Source organism: Sciurus vulgaris, assembly GCF_902686455.1.
Source record: "Sciurus vulgaris genome assembly, chromosome: 7".
Lineage (NCBI taxonomy): Eukaryota > Metazoa > Chordata > Mammalia > Rodentia > Sciuridae > Sciurus > Sciurus vulgaris.
Window position 1 is genome coordinate 52795195 of NC_136467.1, and position 25193 is coordinate 52820387.

At 39.3% G+C, this 25193-nt stretch overlaps 1 protein-coding gene across 1 annotated transcript; it reads right to left on the reverse strand.

Annotated features, from left to right (window-relative positions):
• Nucleotides 1-34: 34 nt before the first annotated feature.
• On the reverse strand, nt 35-16517 carry CCN6 (cellular communication network factor 6; the record flags this gene model as incomplete). Its single annotated transcript, XM_079149202.1, has 5 exons — nt 35-1155; nt 2352-2545; nt 5807-6049; nt 8763-9057; nt 16470-16517. The coding sequence occupies 5 exons, from the start codon at nt 16515-16517 to the stop codon at nt 874-876; spliced, it is 1062 nt and encodes a 353-aa protein (XP_079005328.1). The 3' UTR covers nt 35-873.
• Nucleotides 16518-25193: the final 8676 nt, after the last annotated feature.

Genomic DNA, 25193 nt, shown 5'->3' on the forward strand with positions numbered 1-25193 from the left:
TACAGGTCACAAGTATATAAGTAAATAAAACATTACCAAGCTTGATATTTTCTTCACTGGCCATGTTATACTCTAGTGAAGTTGTTCCAGTTACTATAATCGCCACTTTGACTCTTTAACACTATATTTAGTCATATAATTTAAGGAAGTAATTTGTAAGAACACTTTATTTTCAAGACAAACTAATCTGTTGTGTGCTTTCTTTAGTGTTTGCTTTTAAGTTTCTTTTCTTTGCAAAGTAATACTATTCTTGGTCTTTTATCTTGGAAATTTAGTTTTTCATAGTATTTAGTTATAAACATTTCTAGTACACTTGTTAACAGTAGCCAAAGAAGCTTCATTTTCTCTTTCCCAAGAGAAATCTTAACTGATACTCAGAATAATAGGGCAATAAAAATTATAAATATATTTACAGTTTAATCTTATTTTCCTATTCAGGAATACAGAATCTTGTTTGTCCTATAATGATTATCATCTGATGAAAGCCTAGGCCATATTGCCACATATAGATTAAATTTTAAAAATTTAATATGACTTTTTACATATCGTCAACAAAGCGTTCCAGATTATTTTGTAGAATAAAATGTTTTCTTATAAATTATGAGACTTTTTATTATATATGGATTGCTTACATGGTACCAAAATTATATGCATTATAGGATATATTTTTTAAAATGAGTTCAATTTCAGGTTTTTCAAGTTTTATATATATTTTTAGAACCTCTCTTAGACAATTCTGATATCTTAAATATAGTAATCTGAGAATAGCTAAGCAATCTGTTTTAAACTCAAAATATTGCCACTCTTTTATAACCATTCAAGTTTTTTGATTATATGATAACTAACCTTAACTTTTCCCCCATGTGCTTAGTTTTATAGAATCAAGAGCTCAGAAAATATATCTCCAGGTTCCCTGCAATTTCTTTGACATACACAAGATGTAATCCAGAGCATCTTCCACTTAAATGAGCCTTCATTTGGGCAATCAAATTGGATGGTAATCATTTTAGACTTATTAGGAATGCAACATCTCTTATCCAGGCATATTCCACAAAAAATGGGTTTGTAACTCTGAGTACTTAAGCACCCAGAAAAGAATATTTTTTCAGCTTTGGAGAGTTGGAAAGTAGGTTGGCATCTTTTTCCTTTAGGAATCTGAAAAGATACATAAAATTAAGAAATCATTCCTTAAATTTGATTATAGTAACAAAAATATTGTGTAAAACATTTTAATAGCACATATGTACAGAGAAAATTATTTCTGAAACCCCAGCACTGAAAAAATAACAATTATTTCTGGGGCATTAATATTAGTTGCTATTTAGTGACTTCCAGCACCCTTTCTTCTCTTCCTTTAAAACCCCTCTCACCAGAAGTCTGCCCTCTCTGTTCACTTCATCATATCACAAGACACTCTCTTCATTGTTTCTTGCTGTCCTTTATTCAGTTCCCCAAAAGTGGAAATTTCTTTGTTTTGTTTAATATCAAAGACTATGGCATATATCTTAATCCCTTTAAAATTGGGTTGTCAGCTTGCTAATGAGATAGGGAATGTGTTGGTAATCAGAAGGATTTTACAGCATTTCTAAAAATTACTCCTTTGAGACAATTAACTTGTCTAGTTTAAGAAATAGGACCAAACAGGTGTGATGGCACACACCTGTAATCCCAACAACTCTGGAGGCTGAGATAGGAGAATCAGAAGTTCAAGGCCAACCTCAGCAACTTAGCAAGACCCTGTCTCAAGAAAGGACTGGGGATGTGGCTCAGTGGTTAAAGCACCCCTGGGTTAGATCATCAGTACCAAAAAAAAAGTGGGACCAGCTCTAGTTATATCAACATAATCTTAAGGTAAATATATTATCACAGTCCTTTGACAGGTTTACTATCTAGTAAGTATAGAGCATTTTAGAAATGGTGTGGTCTACTTTAAAGTTAGTGATATATAACTTAAGATCAGATCTTCTCTACTTGATGGTCTTAATATCTGTTTAACCACAATTCTGTATTCATTTCTTTGATTCCACTATGTAGAATTACTGTGGAAAGGAAGAATCAAGGATCTACTCTTGGAAAACACTGTGCCTGTAGAGTTACCAGAACAAATCAGACAAAACAAGACCCATATTATTAAGATGTTAGAATATCTAGGATCAACAGGTTAACATTACCTCTACTAGGAAAAACTTTACCCACCAAATGTGATTAATGTTTTCCTCTGAGATAATTTGATTGTTTCAGTGAGGAGGTTTTATTTTTACAACAATCAAACACTAACCCTCCCTCCAAAACACATAATTTTTTAGGGATTTCTGAATATTGAATTATAATTAAATCTAATTAAACTTTACCTTTACTGTCTTTGATATATTACTGTTGCATGGCTGAATATAACACAGTCTTTGCTCTTTTCTCATTTTACAGTTGCTGTTTTCATTGGTTACCCTGTTAGATATTCCCACCCCACATGTTCTGGAGCAGGGAGTCCACTTTGTAGCTTGCACGAGACATTTTCTTTTCCAAATAAGTGGAAGATTCCTAAAAGCTAAAACAGAGAGAAAATACACACACACACACACATATATATATATACATACATATTTATGAACTTGTGTAGACAGATCATTTTTAATGATTAAGCTAATAATAAAGATTTTTGTGAATAATGTAACTCAGAATAAAAGCAGCTTATAGTCTAATTCATTCTATTTCCCTTTTTCCTGCAACCCAAATTATCTTTTAATCAAGTATGATAGTCCAATTTCTTAGAAGGAATAAAAATTCTTTATATTTAAAAAACTGAATAGCTTTACTCATTTACATGATTCTAGCCCATTCTATTAAACCAAAATTTATGTTCTGATTGATGTATACATTTTTGATTCTGCCTCATGCTTGATATTATTTCAACAGATATTGAAATAAATGTTAGGATTAGGGAATTCAAGATATGAATCAAAATAGTATGATCATGTTAAATTTCATATGTTAAAATCTAAAATATAAAAGTTATATATTAAATCATTGCAAATATGTAATCTTTCAGCTTATTTGTCTCATTCCCTATAGTATCAAGTCCACAGTGCTCTCTCCATTGGCTAGCCACTTCATATCACCTATGGAAAGAATGAATGGCCTATAATCCCAGTGACTCCTGAGGTAAGAGGTTCTTGAGTTCAAAGCCAGCCTTAGCAAAAGTGAGGCACTAAGCAACTCAGTGAGACCCTGTCTCTAAATAAAATACAAAAAATAGAGCTAGAGATGTGACTCAGTGGTCAAGTGCCCCTGAGTTCAATCCCCAGTACAAAAAAAAAAAGAATGAATGGATCTATGGATAGGTCTTTGAAAGAGTGGACAGAGCCACTCCACTGTCTAATGCTTAAGAGAAACAGAAGGGAGAAGGTAAAATAACTTCCCTCTCCATGTAAATTCTTTGGAAGATTCTTGCTACACTCGTGAATGAGTCAAGCCCTTGGTTCATTTGAGCAAACTGCGTGTTGGTTTATTGTCTCAAGGCATTTCCTTACGATTAATGTACATCTTATATTGGATGCTTTGGGGGTAAGGTTGTGATCAAGTCTGAGTTAAACATAGCAAAGTTCTGACTATTACTTCAAAATATCAATTTAAAATTAAAAAGATCCAGAAAAATGCCTTCTTGATAGAAAATATCACTCTGAAGTATGTGTTGTGTTTGAATAAAATGATAGCATGATCCTGCTTTCAGTGTTATTACAGTGGGATCTTGCAATGCTCATAGAGTTGAGAGGAAGCAGAAACATGAAGATACCTGGAAGGCAGACAGCAGTTTAAAGACCTCAATGCAAAGCTGGGTAGGGTGGTTGCACACCTGTAATCCCAGCTGACCAGGAGGCTGAGGCAGAAAGATTATGAGTTCGAGACCCCCATCTCAAAAAAAGAAAGAAAAGACCTCCATGCAGGAAGATTACAAGCTTGTCACATATCTGCAATAAATAAAGGTAGGTTAGATTATTGCATTACCAGTAACCTTAATTAAAGTTAAACAAGAGCTGCAGTTCAGTAATTTAACATTAATTAAAATGCATGAAACTATAGAGATTTATAAAGTAAAAGCTTAGTGTTCATGAGCATTGAGGAAAGTATGAGGGCATTAAATGTCATTTCATGCTTCATACTGACGTAGCAACAGCTAGATTCCAACCATAGACTATATGTTACTATCAAATATATCTTAAAAGTGTGTTTTTGTCATTGTGGTTAATTTTGAAAACTAAATTCCTGTGAGGATCATAAATACAGTTTCACAGTTAAGCAAAGGAAGAGACATCAGATTGAACATATACTTTCCTTGAAATGTAAGTAGGCCTACTCTCAAATACCAGAGTCTTGAGGAGATCATCTCATTTTTTATAGCAAATCACCTAACCTAACCACCAAGAATGACCAGGGGATGGCTCTCCCAATTGGGCTTCAAGTGAATCCACTGAAATTGATCCAACTCCACAAAGGAGACCAACTCGAACTTGATCCAAAGGGCTTTACTTATGGAAAACTGCTGCTCTGAGATTCTGAGAATCTTAATATTGAGTCACTCAGATCCTATACAGAAAACCAACTGTTTGTACATTTTGCAAAAGGAACAATTTGGGGACTGGTGGTATAGCTCGGTGGTAGAATGTGTTTAGCATGTGCAAGGCCCTGGGTTCAATTCCTAGCACCAAAATATATAAAGAAAAGGGAATAACTTGGCTCATAAATTTTAAGATTTTGGAGAGTGAGTTGTGTCATTTCAGTAACTAAATAATCGTGTGTGGTAGAGAAAAATTCACCACAACCTGGTAAATATTTTTTTCAAATTAACTGTCATAATCAGAGTCCCTGAGTATATTCTTTTTCATAGTTTTAAATGTCTAAAACTCATTTCTCTGATTATAGTTGCTTTTATTGAATATCCATCCCCATAATAAAAAGCTTAGAGTTTTTAGCATATACAAATATTCAGTATCACTATGACAATTTTCACTACACTGTAAATTTTTAAAAAGGCATTCTTCATTTCTGGATGAGAACACAGAGATGTGAGCAAGAAACCGGCATCAGCATCACCCCTTTTGAGTCCTTCCTCTCCTGTGCTTCATTTGCTGGTGTTTTTGAAATTTCTGACCCCAAAGTACTTGACACTTAAAGAAGATGCCAACTTGAAAGCAAACTAGAATTCCATTTGCACCTGCAAACGTCAATAAATGCTTATTTCATTTGTCTGATTACCTACCTGGGTAAGTTACTTTTAAAAGCCTGTGTGGGAGGCATGTATTTAGGAAAAAGTGGTAAATTGTTGAACTTCAATTTTAGAGTGAATAAAAGGACTTTATATCAGTTTTCTATTTTTTAGAAACAATATTTACAAGTTCAAAATTTGTTAGTCCTCATATTTTTAACTCAGTAGCTTTGCGTTTCTGCTTATATCATATAGAAAGTTTGCCTTTGAAAATTTGGAGAACTGGATGGCCAAACTTCCTGCCTGTATTAAAACTATCCAAATAGAAGATTTCCCAGGATAACACGGGAACAATATTTGGTCAATTTTCCTTAGGCAAGGTTAGGAATAAGCAGAGATGTAAAACTTGAGTTTCCTGATTTAAATAGAGCTTTTTAAAACTGGAATATTTTTACCAGAATACACCTGCCTGAGACAAAGACTGAGTAGCATGGTACACTTGGACTACATCTCACGCTAACCATCCATTCACTCGGTACCTGTGATGCACAAAGGGAACATAAAGCCACCAAGTAATACATGAAAAATAGCTCTATGTATGAGCACCTGGCATCGTCTTGTAGCTTGTCAAGAGCTGCCTTTGTAATGGTCCCAGGCCACACTTGGACTGATCAAACTTCTTTCCCCCGTTAGCTCCAGAGCAATGACTGTCAACCAGCTCAGGTATGACCAGAGGTGTGCATCCAATCGCCCCACTCACACAGAGGCAGCTAAACAGAGGGTTGGGCTGAAACACTTGGCCATTCTGATAATGAACCCTGTTGAACTCACATCCAACAGCTACAAGGTCTGAAAAGAGAAAATTGTCAAAGAAGCCATAACTTGAAATAGGTGAACTTCCAATTATACACCTTAAAAGATATAACTATCTCTTTTTTGAAGTTAAGCTCTAGATATTTTTTTACAACTCTAGATTTTTAAGGCCCTTTTGGAATCCCCTTCACAGAACATCTGTCTAAAGTTTAAAATTTTAGATTAAAGAGGCACTATCAGAATTAAAACCAAATAAAAACCCTGTTCTGGAGAAAAGGTTTTTTTGTTTTGAGGTGTTTTTGTTGTTGTTTGGTGAGGTACTTAGAGATTAAGCCCAGGGCCTCACTCTTGCTAGGCGAGCACTAAAATTAATTTTTAAAAATCAGTGAGTTGATTAAAAATTGGAGAGAGAACTTAATGCCAGGTGAGATGGAAATTTCTGCAGACACTCAACAATAGACTAGAATATATTCTTAGGAAGTCAGGATAAGTGAATGTCTAAAGAAACCATAATTTAAAGTATGGCAAGGTAACTCACAGAAAATTAAAGGACATTTTTACTTCCTCTGGGGTATATTCTTAACCTTCTGGATCAACAATTCTCCAAATGTGCTCCACCAACCTCTTGGCAGTAGCTGAGATGTTTTCAGGGAATCTGTGAGGTCAAGAGTTTCAAAATACTATGACAGCCTGGGTGTGGTGGCACACACCTGTAATCCCAGTGACTTGGGAGACTGAGGCAGGAGGATCAAGAGCTCAAAGCCAGCCTCAGCAACTTAGTGAGGCCCTAAGAAACTCAGTGAGACTTGTCGCTAAATAAAATATTTTAAAAAGACTGGGACGTAGCTCAGTGGCTAAGCACCCCTAGGTCTAATCCCCCGTACCCACCCCCAAAACAGAAAACCTTAGTGATAGATGTTTTTCATTGTTGCTATTTGCACTGAACATACAAAAACAATGATAGCTAAAACTTGTGCATTATCATGATTCAAACTGTACATGTAGTTGTATTCTTTCTTGCATGCACTTGTGCTTAGAAAGAAAAAAGCTAGTTTTACCTAAGACTGTCCTTAATAGCATGGTAAACTTATTAATCTCATTCAATTGAATACATTGAATACATGTCTATTTAATATTCCATATGACAAAATCAGAAGTATGTGTGGACCATTCTGTGAACTAAAGTACAATGGCCATCGTGAGGAAAAACACCCATGCTATTATTCAAATTGTGGGACAGGCTAGCCAGTTTTTTAGTGGGGTTTTTACTTGAAACAATTGACAGATAAACTGATTATTCAGACTTGGGTATTTTGGAGACGTTTTCTTGGAAATGAACAGAGTAATCCTGTCACTTCAAGGAAAACAACTGACAGCATTTGTTGCAACAGTAGAATTCAAGCTTTAAAGTGAAAACTAGAATTTTGAAAAAATATCTACCTCTGAGCTCTTTATTGCTACCCAGTATGTAGAATTTTCTGCTGAGAATGATATCAATGGGATTTTTAAAATAATATATAATGAAATCTAGTTTGAACATCTACATAATACAGTAAACCAATGCATGGCATGATAAATTTATGCAAGCAAAAGACCCATTCCCAGTGGGTCTTGGATATTTTAATGTCACCAAGTTGAAAGGTTATTGATGTGGTTTCAGATTCCATGATGCAGCTAATTTTTAATTAATTACCACTTGTTATATTTAATTTAATAGGTCATGTTTTCACCAATTTCCATAAATAAGAAACGCTTTTGAAACTCTACTGTACACCAGATACTGTACTAGGTATTTTAGGTTTTATGTCATTTATTTCATCTTCCCAGGCAGCTCTGTAAACTAGGAAGTACATGTGATGTAACTGAGGCACAAAGAGATTAATCAACATGATTAGGGTCACTCTGTTAGAACAACCAGGATTGCAACCTAGATCTCTTGTTCTTAATACAATATGGTGCTGACGAGGGTGTCAGTTTGCCAGACTAGATGGTCTCTTCACAGTCAGTCTGATTCCAAAGATGTACGCTCATTTCATGTTCACAACCTAACTTCTGGCAGTAAATTTCCTTCCCACTTGAACTTTTCTGTAGAGTGAATAACTGCCCTGCTGATAGAGTTTTCTTCCCTTCGGAATTTTGTTTTTTTATCCGAAATGACTTGTCATTTTGGATCATTGCCAATGTGTGACAGAAGATCTGCATCTGAGTTTCAACAAGCTGAGGGTCAAGTTGTGCTTTGGGGTGACACCACTTTCTTTTTTTGTAAATCTGCAGTAAAAGATTCAGGAAGTTGACGGCTGTACTTGCAAGGCTGAGATTAAAACTGAGTTCTTGATATACAACCTTACTATTTTACATTCATATATTTTAAATGGGATTATTTTTTAGTTACAGAAAAGGCTGAATTCAGATAGTTTCTGATAATGTTAACAAAAGCCATTATTGTGTGGCATGTCAAGAAGTCAGACTACATATGTGTTCTCCTGTTCTTTAGCATTATAAGCAATTACCTGAGAAGAACTGCAAAATCGCTTCAATGCAATGAAAATAACAGGTTTCTGAACATGTGTTAGGTATCTGCCTATTTCCCATGCTGCTCAGTACGATGAAGCCAGTCCCACTGGCTCACAAAAACAAACCCACATTGTATGTAGCCAGACCAAACTCATCACTTCAAATTAACAATTGAAAAGGAAGAACATCTGTCTAGACTCAGCCTTTTCCAATGGGTCCAGAAAAGGACACTTACATGCACACACTCCGGTCTCGTACCTAGGCCTATCTGCCGAGTAGTCACAATACAGTCCTTTGTGTGGGTCGCAGAGGTCAGCTTCATTGCAGATGTCCCCTGGTTGCTTGGCACAAATTTTGCAGCATCCGCAGCCATCCCTTACCAAACTCACTCCAGGAGGGCAGCGGGGCTTCTGACGAGGACATTTGCAGGGCCAGTGACAAAACTGTTTACGCTGATGTGCTTCTGATGCTTCTCTGGGCCCTCCTTCAGTTGTGTCTAATGGCCCCGTGCCCTGTGCCCTGCAGCAGAACTTTATTTTGATAATAAAGGCAATGTTAGAAATGGTTCCTCAAAGTAATTTCAGAGATCTTATAGAATAGATGATTTCTCAAAATGAGATTGAATAGAATGTGTTGAGTTATAGTATCGTCAGCATTGACACAGTTCACTCTCAGGAAATACTTTCTTCACTTGACTTCCAAGATGCTGCTTTCTTATTTCTTCTTTCTCACTGCTCCCTCTCAATCTCCTTTGCCACTTTCTTCTCATCTCTCTGATGTCTAAACACTGGAGCCCCCTGGGTTAACTCCAAAGTACCTTTCCCCACCATATCTCATCTCCCACCCAGACTTCTCTCTGAATTCAGACTCAAACTGCCTAGTTAACATCTCTACATAGGTGTTTAATGGGCAAAGCAAAAAACACAACCAAAAACATATTCCCAATTTCCCCCTCAATTTACTTTTCCACATATTTTCCTATTTGAGCAAATGCCCTTTCACTATTTTTCCAAAACACCTTGTAGTTAAGATCATTTCATGTTAAGATCTTTCATGTTTTAGATCCAATCTTGTCAATAACTCCTGCTGGTCCTACCTTTAAAATACACCTCTCCTGACCATAACATTCCCTCTGCTATCCTTTTGATCCAAGTCACCATTACTCTTCACTTGGATGATTCTAGAAGCCTCCTAACAATTCACCTTGCCATCTTCTTTGTCCACTCAGCAGTCAGAATGAGTCTTTTAAAATATGCCAGATCAGAATATCATGCTAAGTGAGATAAGCCAATCTCAAAAATCCAAAGGATGAATGATTTCCCTGATCAGTGGATGATGACACACAGTTGGGGGTGGGAAGGAGGTAAGAATGCGTAGAGGGAAAAGAGGGGTGGGGGGAGGAAAAAATAACAATGAATCAAACACTAGTATCCTATGTAAAAGTATAATTACACAAATGGTATGCCTTTACTTCATGTACAAACAGAGAAACAGTATGTATCCCATTTGTGTACAATAAAAATAATATTTTTAAAAAATGTATGGGATAGGACAAATATATTTGACATTGCAGAAGAAAAATATTAATGAACTGAGGTTATACCAATAAAAGGCATAGAAAAAAACTCAATAATAGAAACATGAGCAATGCATCAGTGAGCTGTGAAGCAACTTTCAGACTAATATTTCTGGTGTTAAAGGTTCAGATGGACAAAAAAGGAAACAAGAATTATATTTGAAAGAAAGTCCTCTGTTTTTTCCAACTTGATGAAAATGATAAACCTATCGATAGGTCCAAGAATCTCAAATAATGATAAGAAACATGACTAAAACTACTCAGAACACAACATAATCAAATTTCTCAAACTTGTGGTAAGGAGAAAATTTTTAGAGCAAGCAGAGAAAAAAAATGATACACTGTACAATGAAGAAAAGCAAGATTTACAACAAATTGAATGCAATCGAGAAGGTAATGGAATAACAACTTTAATCAACTGAAGGAAAAAAAAAATGTCAACCTAGAATTGCACATCCAGTGAAAATATCTTTGAAAAAATATAAAAACTAATTTGAAAATTGTAAAAGTACAATGCGTGGCCACAATGGCATCCATGTTGGTAGAGGAAAAATGGAGGCATACTATATTGTAAGGGTCTTACTGACAATGAAATGGTATAATTTCATTTGAAGGTAGAATATAAAAAAATTGAAATGTATAATATCAATACTATAGTAAATACAAAAATAACAAAAGAAAATAGCAAAAATATATATAATGGAGTTTTACTCAGCTACCAAAGAATGAAATTATGGCAGTTGTTGGTAAATGGATGAAACAGAAGAACATTATGCTAAGTGGAAAAAATACATATACAGACCCAGAAAAAAAATATATGCCAGATCATGCATAGTGCATGCCTGTAATTCCAGCAACTTGGGAGGCTGAAGCAGGAGCATCGTGAGTTCAACAAAAGTGAAGATGTTAAGCAATTCAGTGAGAGTTGTCTCTAAATAAAAGAGTCTGTCTCTAAATAAAATACGAAATAGGGCTGGGGATGTGACTCAGTGGTTGAGCGCCCCCAAGTTCAATCCTCAGTAGTGCCCCCCGCAAAAAAAAAAAAATGCCAGATCATGCCACTCCTTGCTCAAGGACATGGCTTCCCAAACAGCTCTCCAAGGCCCTACACCATTTGGCCCTCACTCCCAATCTTCTTCACTTACTCCCGCTCACCTCTTGGTCACTTCGCTCTAGCTACAGTGGCCTCCTCACTCTTGAAGTACTTCACGCAGGCTCTGCCCCTAGACCAGGCTTTCGCTCTCTAGGTCTGCTCAAATTTCTCAGTAAGGCCCTCTGACCTCTCTTCATAAAAGAACAACCTACCCCAACCCCTTCCCCAGACACATCTTACTACCTGCCTCATTACCTGTGTAGTTTAGTTTTTCATTTTCTGATTTCTGCATCAAGAATATGAGAGCAAGGTTTTTGCTTCATACTTGTCTAGCTGACTCCAAAAAAGGAAAAAAAAAAGTTATTAAATATAAGAACATGATGCTTCCTCTGTGTCTTGGCCTTTACCTTCATTTAACCTTTATACCATAGTATAGAGAAATTATTATCCCATGTGACAGGTAAATAGTGATCCCCTCAAAGATGTCCACATTCTAGTCCCTGGAACCTGTTAATATGCCACTTTGTATTTTTTGTTTGTTTGTTTTTTGTTTTAGGGATTGAACCCAGAGCATTTTGTCACTGAGCTACATCACCAGCTGTTTGTTTTTGTTTTTGTTTTTTTGTTTTTTGTTTTTGTTTTTGACAGGGTCTCATCAAGTTGCTTTAGGCCTCACTAAATTGCTGAGGCTGACCTCAAACTTGCAATCTTCCTATCTCAGCTTCCCAAGTCACTGGGATTACAGGCATGCACCATGGCCCCTGTACCTCCTTGCATATTAACAAAAGGGATTTTGCAAATGTGATCAAGTGAATCCTGTGAGTATCGTCCTGGATTACCCAGGTGGGCCCAATGTAATCACAAGTCCATTCAAAAGGAAGACAGGCAGATCAGAGGAGAAAATGTGATGACAGAAGCAGAGGCAGGAGTCGGGTCATTCCTAAAAGGACATTGTGTCCTGCCTACACTTGATTGTGGCCCTATATGACCCATTTGTTGAATTCTGATATCCAGAACTATGAGACAATAAATTCATGTTGTTTTGAGCCACAAAATTTGTGGTGATATATAGGAACTATATATCCCAGTTTATAAATGAGGGTGTTGAGGACCTGCCTACTTAACCTGTCCTAGGTTACATACCAAGTAAGTGGTAGAAGAAGGATTTCAACCAGGCAGGCAGGTCCCAAGTCTTAGCTCTCAACCCTGCTTCCCAGGGCAGGTCCCACTGGAAACCAGCTTTGATACCAAACAAATCTTGGAATCTCCTTCTCCAGTCTAGACCACTTAAGCTTACAACTCATTAACTGCTCCTGAGTATATCCACTTCAACGAGCTTCAAGGAAGTCATTCAGACTGCCCTGTGGCTAGCCATCGATTCCCATTTTAGTTAATGGTGTTGCCATCCACTCAGATTCCCAAACCAGTAAGCTGGAAATCATTCTGGATTTCTCCCTATCTTTCACTCCCAAAAGTCACTGGCTTACAGGAAAATTGAAGGCTCCAAAGCACAATATTCATTTCTGGTAGGCCTTCCATACCTTAATTTACAGAAAGTCAAAGGGCCTAAAATTCCCTCCATATATGAGGCTATTTCTCCTGCCTGGGACATTCTTCACCAAAACTCACTTTTTCTTCACCTAGTTATCCTTCAAGACTCTGTTTAGGTACCACCTCTCCCAGAAAGCTTTCTATAACCTCCCGCCTTATAAATGTCTTCCAACTGAAATTATCCATGTGAGTGCCTGTCTCCTTTACTAATCATAGATGTACCCATCCTCAGGCACTTGAAGGCATTTTTGGGTGTGCTACCAGCATCTAGCCCAAGGCCAAGCAAGTAGTTCACCTAAGTAACTCTCAATGTTTACTTGATGGAACTTGGGGCAGGCAGATTGATCCAGAGACCAAAACCTCAAAAATGCTACACTGAGCAGAGTTAGTGTGGAGCTCCACCATTAAACCCTCAACTTTTCTTTTTCATCATTAGTAAATCAAGTGAACCCCAGAAAAAGAGCAACGCTTCATCCACCCTTCAAAAGCTGAACACACAATGTGAGAACAGATTTGATGAGACTGGGACAATGCTGGGCTTTGGGAGAAGGGTCAAGGGATAAAGAACACAAAAGTGAAGGAGGGAGTAGAAATGGTGGAACTAGAATCCTAAAACATTTGCAACCTAAAATCTTTTCTTTTTTTCCTACTTCTCAATTTTGCAGGGATTCAGGCATATTCACAAGTGATTCAGATGCTAGGTTGATGGCTCTCAGCTGGCCTCATGTTCACAGAGTCTCCTCTTCCTTGCCCCTGCCCTCTAAGTTTTTGACGTTCCCTTTTTATCCCTCCCCTCTCCTTTGGTTTTCCTCTTCCTGGTCCTCCCAGGGGTTTCCTGTCTTCATCATACTCTCTCATTTCCTCAGCAGGATCCTCTTCATCCAAATTTGATTTTTCAATCTAGGTTGGTGTTACATGATCATAAGTCACCGCTCTTCTCTATGGTTAGTCTGGTCAATCTCATCACCCCCTTGCTTTCAGCCTCCTTTCTATATAACCTCAAAACTAAATTTCTAGCCTAGACTCCTCCAGGGAGATCTAGACCCATGTAGCTGACTGCCTACCAGACAGCTCCACCTGAATGTTCCAAGGAAAAACTCAGATCCAAAACTCACCACCTTTCACCCCAGACTTCTCCAAAGTTTAGAGACAGGAAATAGAAGTCATTCTGATCATGTTCCTCTTCCTCACCTCCCACAGCCATTTAGTGGGACATTCTGCTTATTTTCTCTCCCAATTCACAGTTACTAAGCACTACTATGCTGTACCTATTAGGTCTTCCTCCCTCCAAAATAACTTCTCAAGTGTATTTCCTACATAGCTACTGAAGGGGTCTCTCTAAAAAACATATCTGGTTTTATTACTCCTCTCTTTAAATAAATCCCCTGGGTGGTTCCCTACTGTCTACAGTGTAAAATTCAAACTTCTGAGCATGGTAGCTGGTAGGTCTGGCCCATGCCTACCTCGTAGCACACCTGTGCCTTGCTGCTTACTAGGCTTCCTGTGTCAGGTTTCTCCTCTCTACTTTTCTTCTTGTAGCTCCCTAATAAAATATCCACTCCCTAAACTGCCCACCTGGGAAGCCCTATATTTTTCCAGTCTTGAAGCATTTCTAGATCATCTCTGAGGTCAGGAGGTAACACTGTGGAAATCCAAAAATAAAGAGAAAATTGTGATAGTAGCCTAAGAAGAGTGAAGCACTACAGACAGGAGAACAACAATAAGATCTGAATTCTCATCAAAAGAGGGAAGAGAAGGAAAGGGTAAAGAAGATGCCCAGAGACAATGCTAAAAGGAAAAGGAACCTGTCATCCTAGAATTCGATATCCAGTGAAACTACCTTTCAAAAATAAAGGACATTTCAAGATAAACAAAAACTGAGAGAAGCCTCTAAAAGACATGGCTCACAAGAAATGTTAAGAAAATTACAATAGATAGTAAATTCACAAATACATGATGGCTCTGACCTATAATCCCAGCTACTCAGATTGAGATAGGAGAATCTCAAGTTGGAGGCAGTCTGGGTAACTTAGAAAGACCCCATCTTAAAAAATAATTTTATATATAGTTCATATGTATTTTAATAATAGTTTTATATACTTATATAATTTTTAATAATAGTTTAATATATAATTCAGAGATATAATGTTTCTGGTTTGATATCATACAGAGAAACAAAGAAAGGGAAGAAGGAAGAAACAAAGGAAGAAGAAATCAAAGAAACAAAAAGAACTGGAAAAGCAAATATGTGGGTGAATACAAAAAATTTTATATTTTTCTCTTTTCTTCAGACACTTTTTGATTGTTTTCAAAAACAAAATCTGAAGACAACAAGAGTCCTTAGGATGATGCAAGAGAAAGGATGCATTTCAAAACCAGATCTGAGTGTTAGCCAAGCTGTGGCCTTAGAAGACTTCTTATCATTTGACCTTCTGGCCTCAGTCCTCCTCTGTGAGATGGCACTGATATATGCACCTGGTAAGGCTGCTTGGCATGTTAAGATGGGCAAAGTGCCTAGCACAGTGCTTGGCACACAGCTGGTGTTCAATAAATGGTAGGCATCATGAAAACTTCACAAAAGCAAAGTGAAGCACAAAATAATACATTCTTACTACCCTGAGCATAACACCTTTCTGTGTTTGTTTTTATTTTGTATTATGTATTCATCTCACCATATTGGAGTACTTGCTGTTTAGGAACGTGTTGCAGCTCCTTCCATAATGAAAAAGGCCTTTTCTCAGAAAGTGGAATAGGAGAGAGAGAGCCGGGTCTCATTCCCATTGAAGAAATGTTCCCCCTAGGGTACAGGGGGCAGGACCCAGACCACTGACATCCACCTCATGATACTTTTGAAATCTTAAATCCCTCGATACTGAGTATAACAAGTTCCAGTTCCTTGCTTTCTAACGCACATCTACTGCTCCCTGCCCAAATCAGCTATTAACTCAGACACTTCCATGTTTTCTAAATCACCAGATTTCAAAAGCTGTCTCCTGTGCCAACAATATCAACCATGTAAATGGATCAATAAATAAGTCACCCTGTTTTTAATCTTCTCATTAAAAAATACTGAGGCAATGAATTGCTCATATTAAACTTCCCTTTGGTCTGTTGCTTGAAATATTTCAAAGTCTCCATGGACTGACTCCCTTTCTCACAACACACACACACACACACACACACACAAAAGTGATAAACACATGGATCGAGAAAAGACAAAGTAACAGAATACTTTAAAAAAAATGTCTGTTTGTTCCAAAGTACTCCTTTCAAACAAGGACAGGCTTAACTGAAAAAAAAGTTGTTGCCAAAATTCATTTTTCCAGGGCTCTTTTGCACATTTTTACAAACTACCCTGGAAAGTTGAGCCCCAGCCTGGATCCTGCATGAAGGAACAGTGTTTACTCCACGGTGGCAGCCAGCTCTGCCGTTGTCCCAGGGCCACAGTGCATGTTTTACTTGAATAAAATACATAAAGTCGAGGGCTCTTCAGACATATTGAAAGTACGCATCAGTGCCTTAACCTGAAAGGGAGAAGCGTTTCACTTTTCTCTCATGAAACTAATGGACTCAAGCAGAACTTTATTTGGAGAGAAAAATGGCTTCCTATTTCTCATGAAGTGTTTCCACTAGTAATTTCCCCCCATCCTCTTCCTTTTTTATTTTTAGCCTGAAGAACTGGGAATGGCTAGAGTCTCTGGAAGGGAAAGAGAAGAACTTACCTGTGCCAGCCCAGAGAAGAGCAGAGTAGAACAGAGGAGCCCCTGCATGTCGCCGGGATGTGGCAGACCCGAGAGATGGGGAAGTGGGAGCTCCTCATGCTCGGGACACACAAAGCTCCCCTGTCTTCTCGGCAGGAGCCGCCTCCACCTCCACCTCCCGGCCGGCCCAGCCGCACTTGCTTCCACACTGGCTTTCCTTTCAGTACCCTGCTTACTTTCATGTGACTCTTCTAGAAATACCTTCGCAGCTAGCATGAGGTGTGTCAGGAGAAGGCCAGGGTTTTCCTCCAGGGCCTCAAAGAAAGATCCAGTGATGGCTTTTCTTTGAGTAAATGTGCTCCCTTAGCCTGAGATCAGAGACTGCCCTTGGGCAAAATGGAGGCATTACTTTTCCTTCCTTGCCCTCCACCTCTCCTCTGTGATTTCCCTGCTTCAGCTCCTCTCTGGGCTGCTTTCCTTCCCCCTTAGCCCTCAAGCAGAGTACTAGCCTGGTCTCTCCCCTTCCTGCCTCATCACAGCCTGGCCCTGAGTTTCTCACTTCCCATCAACAACCAGTTTCCAAAGGCCATTTCTGATTTGCCCACTGTTGACTCTCTGACATTCCCATCTGCCCTCCATTACAACACATTTTTCACACCATGTGGACCATGATTGGGGAGGGGGGGAAACAAACCTAGACAGAATGTGGGTGGGCTCCTGTAGTACCCAGCCTGAGATAAGCTCCTTTCTGTGTCCACAGTTCCATGGCAGATGGAAGTAAAGTTAACTACAATCTCTTCCAGGCCTACGATCAAACATTTACACTAGTAATAGTCATTCATATTAAAGTTTTGTTTTAAACCCTTACTGCAAGTTTTTATCCTTTCTCCTTCTCCTTCTCACCCACCCCTCTGACATGTGTGGCACCATCCCATCCCCTCTAATGTGGTCATACATGACTTTTGCTTATCTCAATTTCTCAGCTCTGGTCTCTGCATATCCTACATCTGCAATGGAGCTGTCTCCCTGTGGGTCCAGTGTGAAATCCACTTTCCCATGCATTCCTGGGCCTATTTCTTTTCCCACAGGACCATTTCCTGCCCTACCTTGTCCTATTACCCTACTTATCCTGGATCATTGCTCACTTCTGTGAGCACAAAAAGAGTCACAACTGTATAAAGACACAGCAAATAAGGCCTCAGTCAGATCTGAACTGAGGGTCTGAGAAAAACTAGGTTCTCCTACTACCACAGGGAATCTGGGATCCTTGGAGAGCCAAAGACATCATAAAACATGCAAACTATAGTCAGTTAAGCCAAAAGTATATGCGCATGGGACAATAAGGAATACCCAGTGCAGTTATAGTGTCAACACCTTATCCTGCTCCCTAAAAGATAGGACAAAATCCAAGAATGGCTTTAATGAAGAAATGTGTCTGGTTTTGGTCCATTCTGATCCTTCTCTCTTTATCCTCCTGGCTTATCACCATTTGGTCTTTGGGTTCCCATCCTCAGTGATTCATGCCCCACATGGGTCATCAGAATGGATAATTTCTTGTTTCCTGGTTCATGTGTCAAAGGTAGAGTAGTCACATTCCAGGTCTAATACATTCATGTATTTGCCAGCTTCCTATTGCTGTAACGAATACCTGAGATAAATCAATTTAGAAAGAAGAAATATTTGGGATCTTGGATTTCAAAGGTTTCAGTCCATGGTTGGTGGGTCATGTTGTTCTGGGCCTGCAGTGAGGCAGCACATCACGATGAGACTCAGTAGTTAAGGAAGCTGCTCACCTCATGGCAGCTAGGAAGCAAGGAGGGAGGTGCTAGAGTCCCCAGATCCCCTTCATGTGCATGCCCCCCATGACCTAATTTCCTTCCGGAAGGCTCCACCACTCAGAGGTTCCACCATCTCCCAATAGCACTACATGTTTCAGACCAAGCATTTTGATTTGGGGAGACTCTTATCCAAAACATAGTTCATCAGCCACCTTCCTCCAGTTCCAACTCTTCCTATTCAAAATGTTGCTGCAAATATCCATGCAATATTTGGATTTAAGGAGATTCATCCTCCTCCCATTTGCATCTGTGAAATGCCGATGGCATAAGTCACTTTCTGGAAATGTCTTGCCTCCCTCTGCAATCTCACCGCTATGAAAGCAGTGAAAGATGTCATATTGATCATCCTTGCCTCTGGATAGGAAAGGAACACTGTACTTGAAAACTAACTTGTGAAAATTCCCCCAGTGTGTGGAATCCGTCTGCTGTGAGCTACTACATGGGTGCTTCTGTTTAAAAACTTGAAACCTACGAGTGAACTAAGTGAATATGGTATTTTTAGAGGTCGGTATGCTATCCGGGATGTCACCCATAAGATCAGTCATGGCAAGCATCCTTTTCTAAGCACTCTCCTCTGTTATCAATATAACAAAATGCTCATCTGTCCTGGAGCTCATCTCCCAAGTATTCAGCATGTGATATGCATTCAAATGGACATGACCCTAAGCATAACTAATATTTGCATCACATTTTGTGATTTACAAGGACGTTTCCCATGTATTATCTTTTTTAATTTCACAGCTCAGTGAAGTAGGCAAAAGCAGTATTACCATCCTCATTTAATAGATTAAAAAGTTAAAGCCAAGTCATTGTACTTGGTCAATAAAACACACTTAATCCCTGCCCTCTAGACCTATATAATCTGCTGGGAGAGCAGACATTGAATAAATAAACACACAAAATGTCCATCATTAAAAATTGAATAAAGCCTAATAATAGAGAAACCAAAAAAAAAAAAAAAGAGAGAGAGAGAGAGAGACAGAGAGAGGGAATGACAGACAGGTGGGAACATCATCCCTGCTAGAACATTCCCTCTTCCAGCCAGAGCAGCCATTTAGGCAGAAAAGTTGAGAACCACACTCAAGGTCGGCAAGATTTGGCAGGATGAGTCTTCCCTTCCTCATCCCCTTTCCTTCTCTTTCTATCTTGTTGGTTGTGGATAGGGAGGTATCATTAGAGACAGCCATTGTTGGTGTAGTGACATTTGGAAAGTCTGCTAGGAAGAAGGGTTGATATGGGCATCAGAGAAAGCAGAAATTCAAAAACAGCTAACATCTAATGAGTCACCCCTCTAACTCGGTACTATATTCTACACTATATTCAGAGCTGTGGATTATCACTTGAACCTCGCAGTAACAGAACAGGATCATTATTATCATCGCTTTACTTATGAGGAAGCTGGGGCAGGGTGGTGTGGACACCAAGGGGCAGAGAGAGCCAAGATTCCAAGCATTCTTTTATCACAGTGCTCTGCTTCCTCTCTGCAGGGCCCATAAATTAATAATGATCCATAGCCAGATGATTTATTAAGATATTAATTTACAATGAGTTCTCAATATTTTTCCTCCTCCTGCTCCACTCTTGGATTTCAAGAAGTTAGTGGGGTCTTTTCTCTTTCCTGCCAATCCATTCTCCAAGCAGAAAATGGAAGCTGCTGGAATGCTTTATCCTCTCTTGAACTCACTGAAGAGATGGTGCTGGGAGGGAAGAGGAAAAGAAAAGGAGTGAAGTCCTTGGACTCAGTGAGGACAGGGCACTTAGGCCCCCTTAGTGCAACCAAGGAAGGTGGTCAGAGTCCAGAGGGACTGGATGCTCCATGATACCTCTAGGAGACACCCAGGATCTGTACTCACCCAGCACTTTGCTTCAGCTCAGCTCCCCAGAGATCTTTGTGAGGTCGCAAAACCTCAAGTGTCTCTGTATACGTGGACAATCTGAGTATTGGCAGAAAACTCAGAATCTGAAGATCAGAGACCTGGTCCCTTGAGAGGCACTTCCTGGGCCTCTTGGATGGTTGTTCAACCTCCACTGGAGGTGGTGGTGTGTGGTATTAAGGATGAGGAGGAACTCACCAAAGGGCCATTAGACTCAATCCATCTCCAGATGGGGAGAGGAGTATTCAGAGCCCAATTCAATTTGAATTAAAGAAAATGAATTTGTGCAGCCCCACTCATATGTGCTACAAATACTGTATGACTCACAAGATCATCATTCTCCTCGAGTGTAAGCTGTCACCTGAAAATTGAGAGGCCTCAGGACCAAAACCAATGCTGGAGCACCTGCTCCTCTCCTCCTGGCTCTCTGTTCACTTCTGGCACTGCCTACAACTAATCTCTAATTATCCAGTCACTCTTCCAGCCAGGTTGCTACTGCAGTCCCTGGAGTGACAAAGAAAATTCAATAGAAACAGGTGTTTTAAATGACTCCTTTTAAAACCAAAGCTAAGCACATCTATAATTTTGTATGTGTTTACCTACTGCAACCTTTTGTGTCCGTTTGCTATTACTAATTACTGTACTGCTCATCTTTTTTCCATATGTCCTTCTGCTAAATGAATTCCTTTTTTTTTTTTAACAAAGCTTTAGCCTCAACATCCCAAAATGCTTCTAGTAATACATGCATGAAACAATAGGTTTGTTCTCTTCTTCCACTAACCTGTACGCAAGGCTTATTAACCAACACCTGTGCATTCTCTAAGACTCTGCCAATGCCTGCCACCATGGAGAGAGGATGGAAGAGTCATCAAGGTCTGCTTGGCCTTCTGTCCAGCTTTTAGTGAATCAAGTCCAAGAACGAGCAGCCCCTGACAACCACAAAATGCTCTGCCATCTGGGTGGGTTTTGAATCAGAGTCTCTTGAAAATAAGCAGGTGCCCTCATTCCAAGGGCACAAAAAAGTCAGGCTGTGGCCCAAGGAAAACAAGGCCAAATACCTAAGAGAGATATAATTCACTTTGTCACTTGGCGCTGTCAGTCTAGTTTTCAGAAGGAGCTCTGAGTGAGAAACCGGGCCGAGTTAATTAGATGCAGGCACTGAGGACAGCCACATGAAAAGCAGGAAGGGAGAGAAAAGGAGGACAAAGTATTTGCAGTATTTCACATGTGGGCGGAGCTAATGTTTCAGGGAAGAAAAAGCATGCATACTGTGGTGTGCCATTTCTGGATTTTAAAAATGGGTGCACATGTGAATCATAATTCAATTAGGTGAGGAGGTCCCTTGGCAGTGACAGGCATGCTAGACTTACACTCAGAAGACCCCAGTTCACATCCAAACTGCTACTTTTATGTTCACTGATATCTCACAATCTTCTCCAGCTCCCTCTGCCTCCAGGCTTCCTAATTCCTCCCATCTATCCTCCACACTGCTATCCAATTTGTCTTTTTAAAACGCAAATTGGGTCATGTCACTCTCCTATGTAAAGCCCTTTGTTCACTCCCCTTTGCATACTGCGATAAAATCCAGCTTGTGGGAAGCACAACAGAAGCACAGTTCCATGACCTAACAACCTCGCCTTCACCCTCACTCTCCTGGTGTGCTCCAGCAGCACAGACAGCTATCCTGTGAGCCCCCAGCCTCTTGCCTTTGCTTATGCCACAGAAGAACCCCGCCCACTATCTGATGAACTTTCATATAGGTGACTAATCTCCAGAGGAGTCTTCCTAACCACCAAGAGAACAAAGTGCTTCAAGAAATTCATGCACTGCCACCCACCCTTGCAAACCTGTACTGCAATTATCTGTTTATATGGGAGACTGCCAGAATTAGCTAATAAAAATAGTAACCATCATGCTGGGATAACCACTTAAATATTTTAGTATATGTGGACTATACCAAAATATTTAACGCTTAGAATAAAAATATTATTCATCGTTAACTCAAAATTCAAATTTAACTTTTTACGTGGATTTTTCCTATTAGACTAGGTCATGTGGAAGTAGAGACTGAGATTTTTAATAGCCTTGTTATCCACAACATGACTGACACAGAGCTTGATAAATCTATTTATTGCACATGATGGGCACTCGGAGTTTCTTTCTAGCTTTAAGATTATGAATCGGACAGGCAAATAAATAAATGTTCCATTTGTTTTTCCTTTGTCCTTTAAAATTAGATCTTCTCTTGAAGGCTACAGGTCACCCCATGCACAAGACAGTTTTTCCTGACTTTTCAGTTCCAACCGGTACTGAAGCCTCGTGGACGCTAGATGGCGCGGTGTGTCAATGTTCCAGCCTCTGAGTGCTGGTGTCCCTGAGGCCTTGTAAGAAAGAAAGAAAGAACTTCCTCTGCCGCAGAGCTCTGCATTATTGATTGTGACGCTGCCGCAGAGGTGGGAGGAGCCCGCCGCCATCTCTCCAAGTCTCCTGCAGTATCCCTGCAGGATGCTCTTCCTTCCCTGCAGAAAGTACCCCGGTGGGTGGGGAAGAGCTCTGTCTGTTGCACACGCTAGTTTTTTTATTCATAGGAAGATCAGATCTTTCCACAGGCAGAATTGTTTTTATTTCACATGACCCTTCAGAATAGCGGTACCAAATAGCAGCTGTTCCCTTTGAAAGCCGTTGTTTTTAAATCGACATCTATTTTACTATATTACCAGAGTAACTGAGAGGAAAAACGGGCGGGGGAATGTTCATCAACTCTTTTAGGTTTAGGTTTCCCTAAATCACAAAGCATTTTTATTGTAAATAGGTGAAAATAGACATAAGATCGCTTCATTATGTTGATTTTACTAAGCTATGTGTTCGGCCAGCCTTGTAACCGGAAATCTGCAGAATCCAACTGAAAAAAAAAAAAAAACCTCTGCAACTAAAGCGTGGGTGGGGCCTCTACGTGATCCCCACCGTTGCACCTCTCTCTTCTGACCAGTAGAGGGCGCGCATCCAGGCATTCAAAGGAGGAATCCTTACAAACAATAAAAATATATATATACATATATATATAAAACGAACATTTTATTGTAACAGGGATCTAAAATGTACATTTATTCAGCAGTCCTTTTATTTAGTCAACGCCTTTTCTTGATTATATGTTTACTGATTAGAAGACTGTATTGTTCCCTTTCTTTGCAAACCACACGTATACTGCATCCCTGTTGTCTCATTTCAGTTTCCTTAGTGAAATGAGCATGCAAAGACAGTGCAAAGCATCTTGACTCAAGAATCCCAGATATTCTGTACTGTAACCATCAAATAGAATTTAACGACCCTTTTAAAGCGACTTCTCTTCATCGAGTCTTTTCAAAGCATTGTGCTTATTTTCACGGGAAACATGTCCTTTCTTTGTGTTTTTGTATATCACTGGTTTTAGTAATACTTGTTCAATTGTATAATTATTTAAATATGATCAAATAGAATTAGCATGTCAGGAAAGAAGCAAATCACACACTGCAGGCAAGCTAAAAATCAGCCTCCTGACCTAACAGCTCCAAGCTCTCAATGAACCCCAAGCATCAGTTAGAGTATATGTTTCACAAAGGAAATGGAGAGTTAATGGATCCCGCCAATCATTTATATGCAGGTCAATTAAGAAAGCATCTGCTTGATTTCAGCAAAGAAATCATCATTTTTTTAAAAATACCAATAAAAAATTACTCATCTACCATTTTGCCAAATCCACATGTAATTGAATCAATTGCTAAGTCAACTGCTATCCTAATTAAAGAACTGGCAGAATAAAACTGAGCTAACTCTTACACCCAATGAGACTTCTCCAGAAGAGACTCCCCAAAATGAACCTAGTGTCAAAATTTTAGAGTGTGGAAGAAAACTCTAGTCCTGCTGCTGCTGCCAGAATGCCATCTGTGTCCTGTACCAGTCACACAGGCATGGCCTTTATCTGCTGCTGGGGTTTTATGTTTAGGTTGATATTAGTATATCCACCTGCAGCAACCAAGAATTTTACTTCTTAAGCTCGAATGCATTGAAAATGTATATTTTTAGAATTCTTTAAATCAAGCGCATGTGACCCCAAGTCCCCCATCCATTGAACTCGTAAGCAACTGATTTATCATCATTATTGGGTACCTCCTCCATCTCCTGGTTGGATCAGGGTTCCAGGTTCTGCAGCCCACAGGCCACATCGTTCCAGGCCCCCTAGTTCCCTTTAGGGCTAAAGACCTTGTTGATTCTGTAACCAGTCTTGGGGCATGAGAATCATTGGTATGCCGGAAGGACCTGCATCTAGGGTATGATCTCCCTGATGAGGGTCACCCCTTGGAATGTTGTGCCACCTCCCCAACACACTGCCAAGGAGAAGTGAGAAACTCCCACTCTCACAAGACTTCTGACCAGTCTTGAAGGGTTCTCTCCCTTACCACTTAGCTGCTCCAAAACATGACATTTTCCCTCCCACTCAGCAATAGAATTCATTGTAAACAGTAATGGCTGTAAACCCTTGAAAGCAGGATCATGACCCCCTCACACACACACACACATACACACTTCCCCAACAGATTCAAGGGGTTGCAGAAATTGAATTTTGGATTGGCACTACATGAAAATAAGTTCTGTTCTGATAAGAACAAAGTAATGTTAAAGATTCACAGCAGCTTCTATCAAGAATATTCTGCCTTTCTTGGACAGTTATAAGAAAAAGACAGGAACTTCCCCACCAGGAAGACTGTAAGAACTCTGTTTTGGGGATCTTGAAGCAGTTCCACATCTAAACATTTCATTTCATTAAAACCAGCATTTCCTCCTTCAGTTTCACCTATAATTAAGCAAGTGCATAAAATTTTCAGCACCGATAATAAATGTTCCCCCCAGTCTGAGAAATTTCTATTACAGTTGCATGCCTTTTGTACACTAACAAAGAGAGAACTGAAGTTTATGTGAGACAAATAGTGGTTTTGAAAAAACAAATATGGGAGCTGGTCAGGAAGTAATCAGAGGAAACTGGTGAGGAAGAAAGC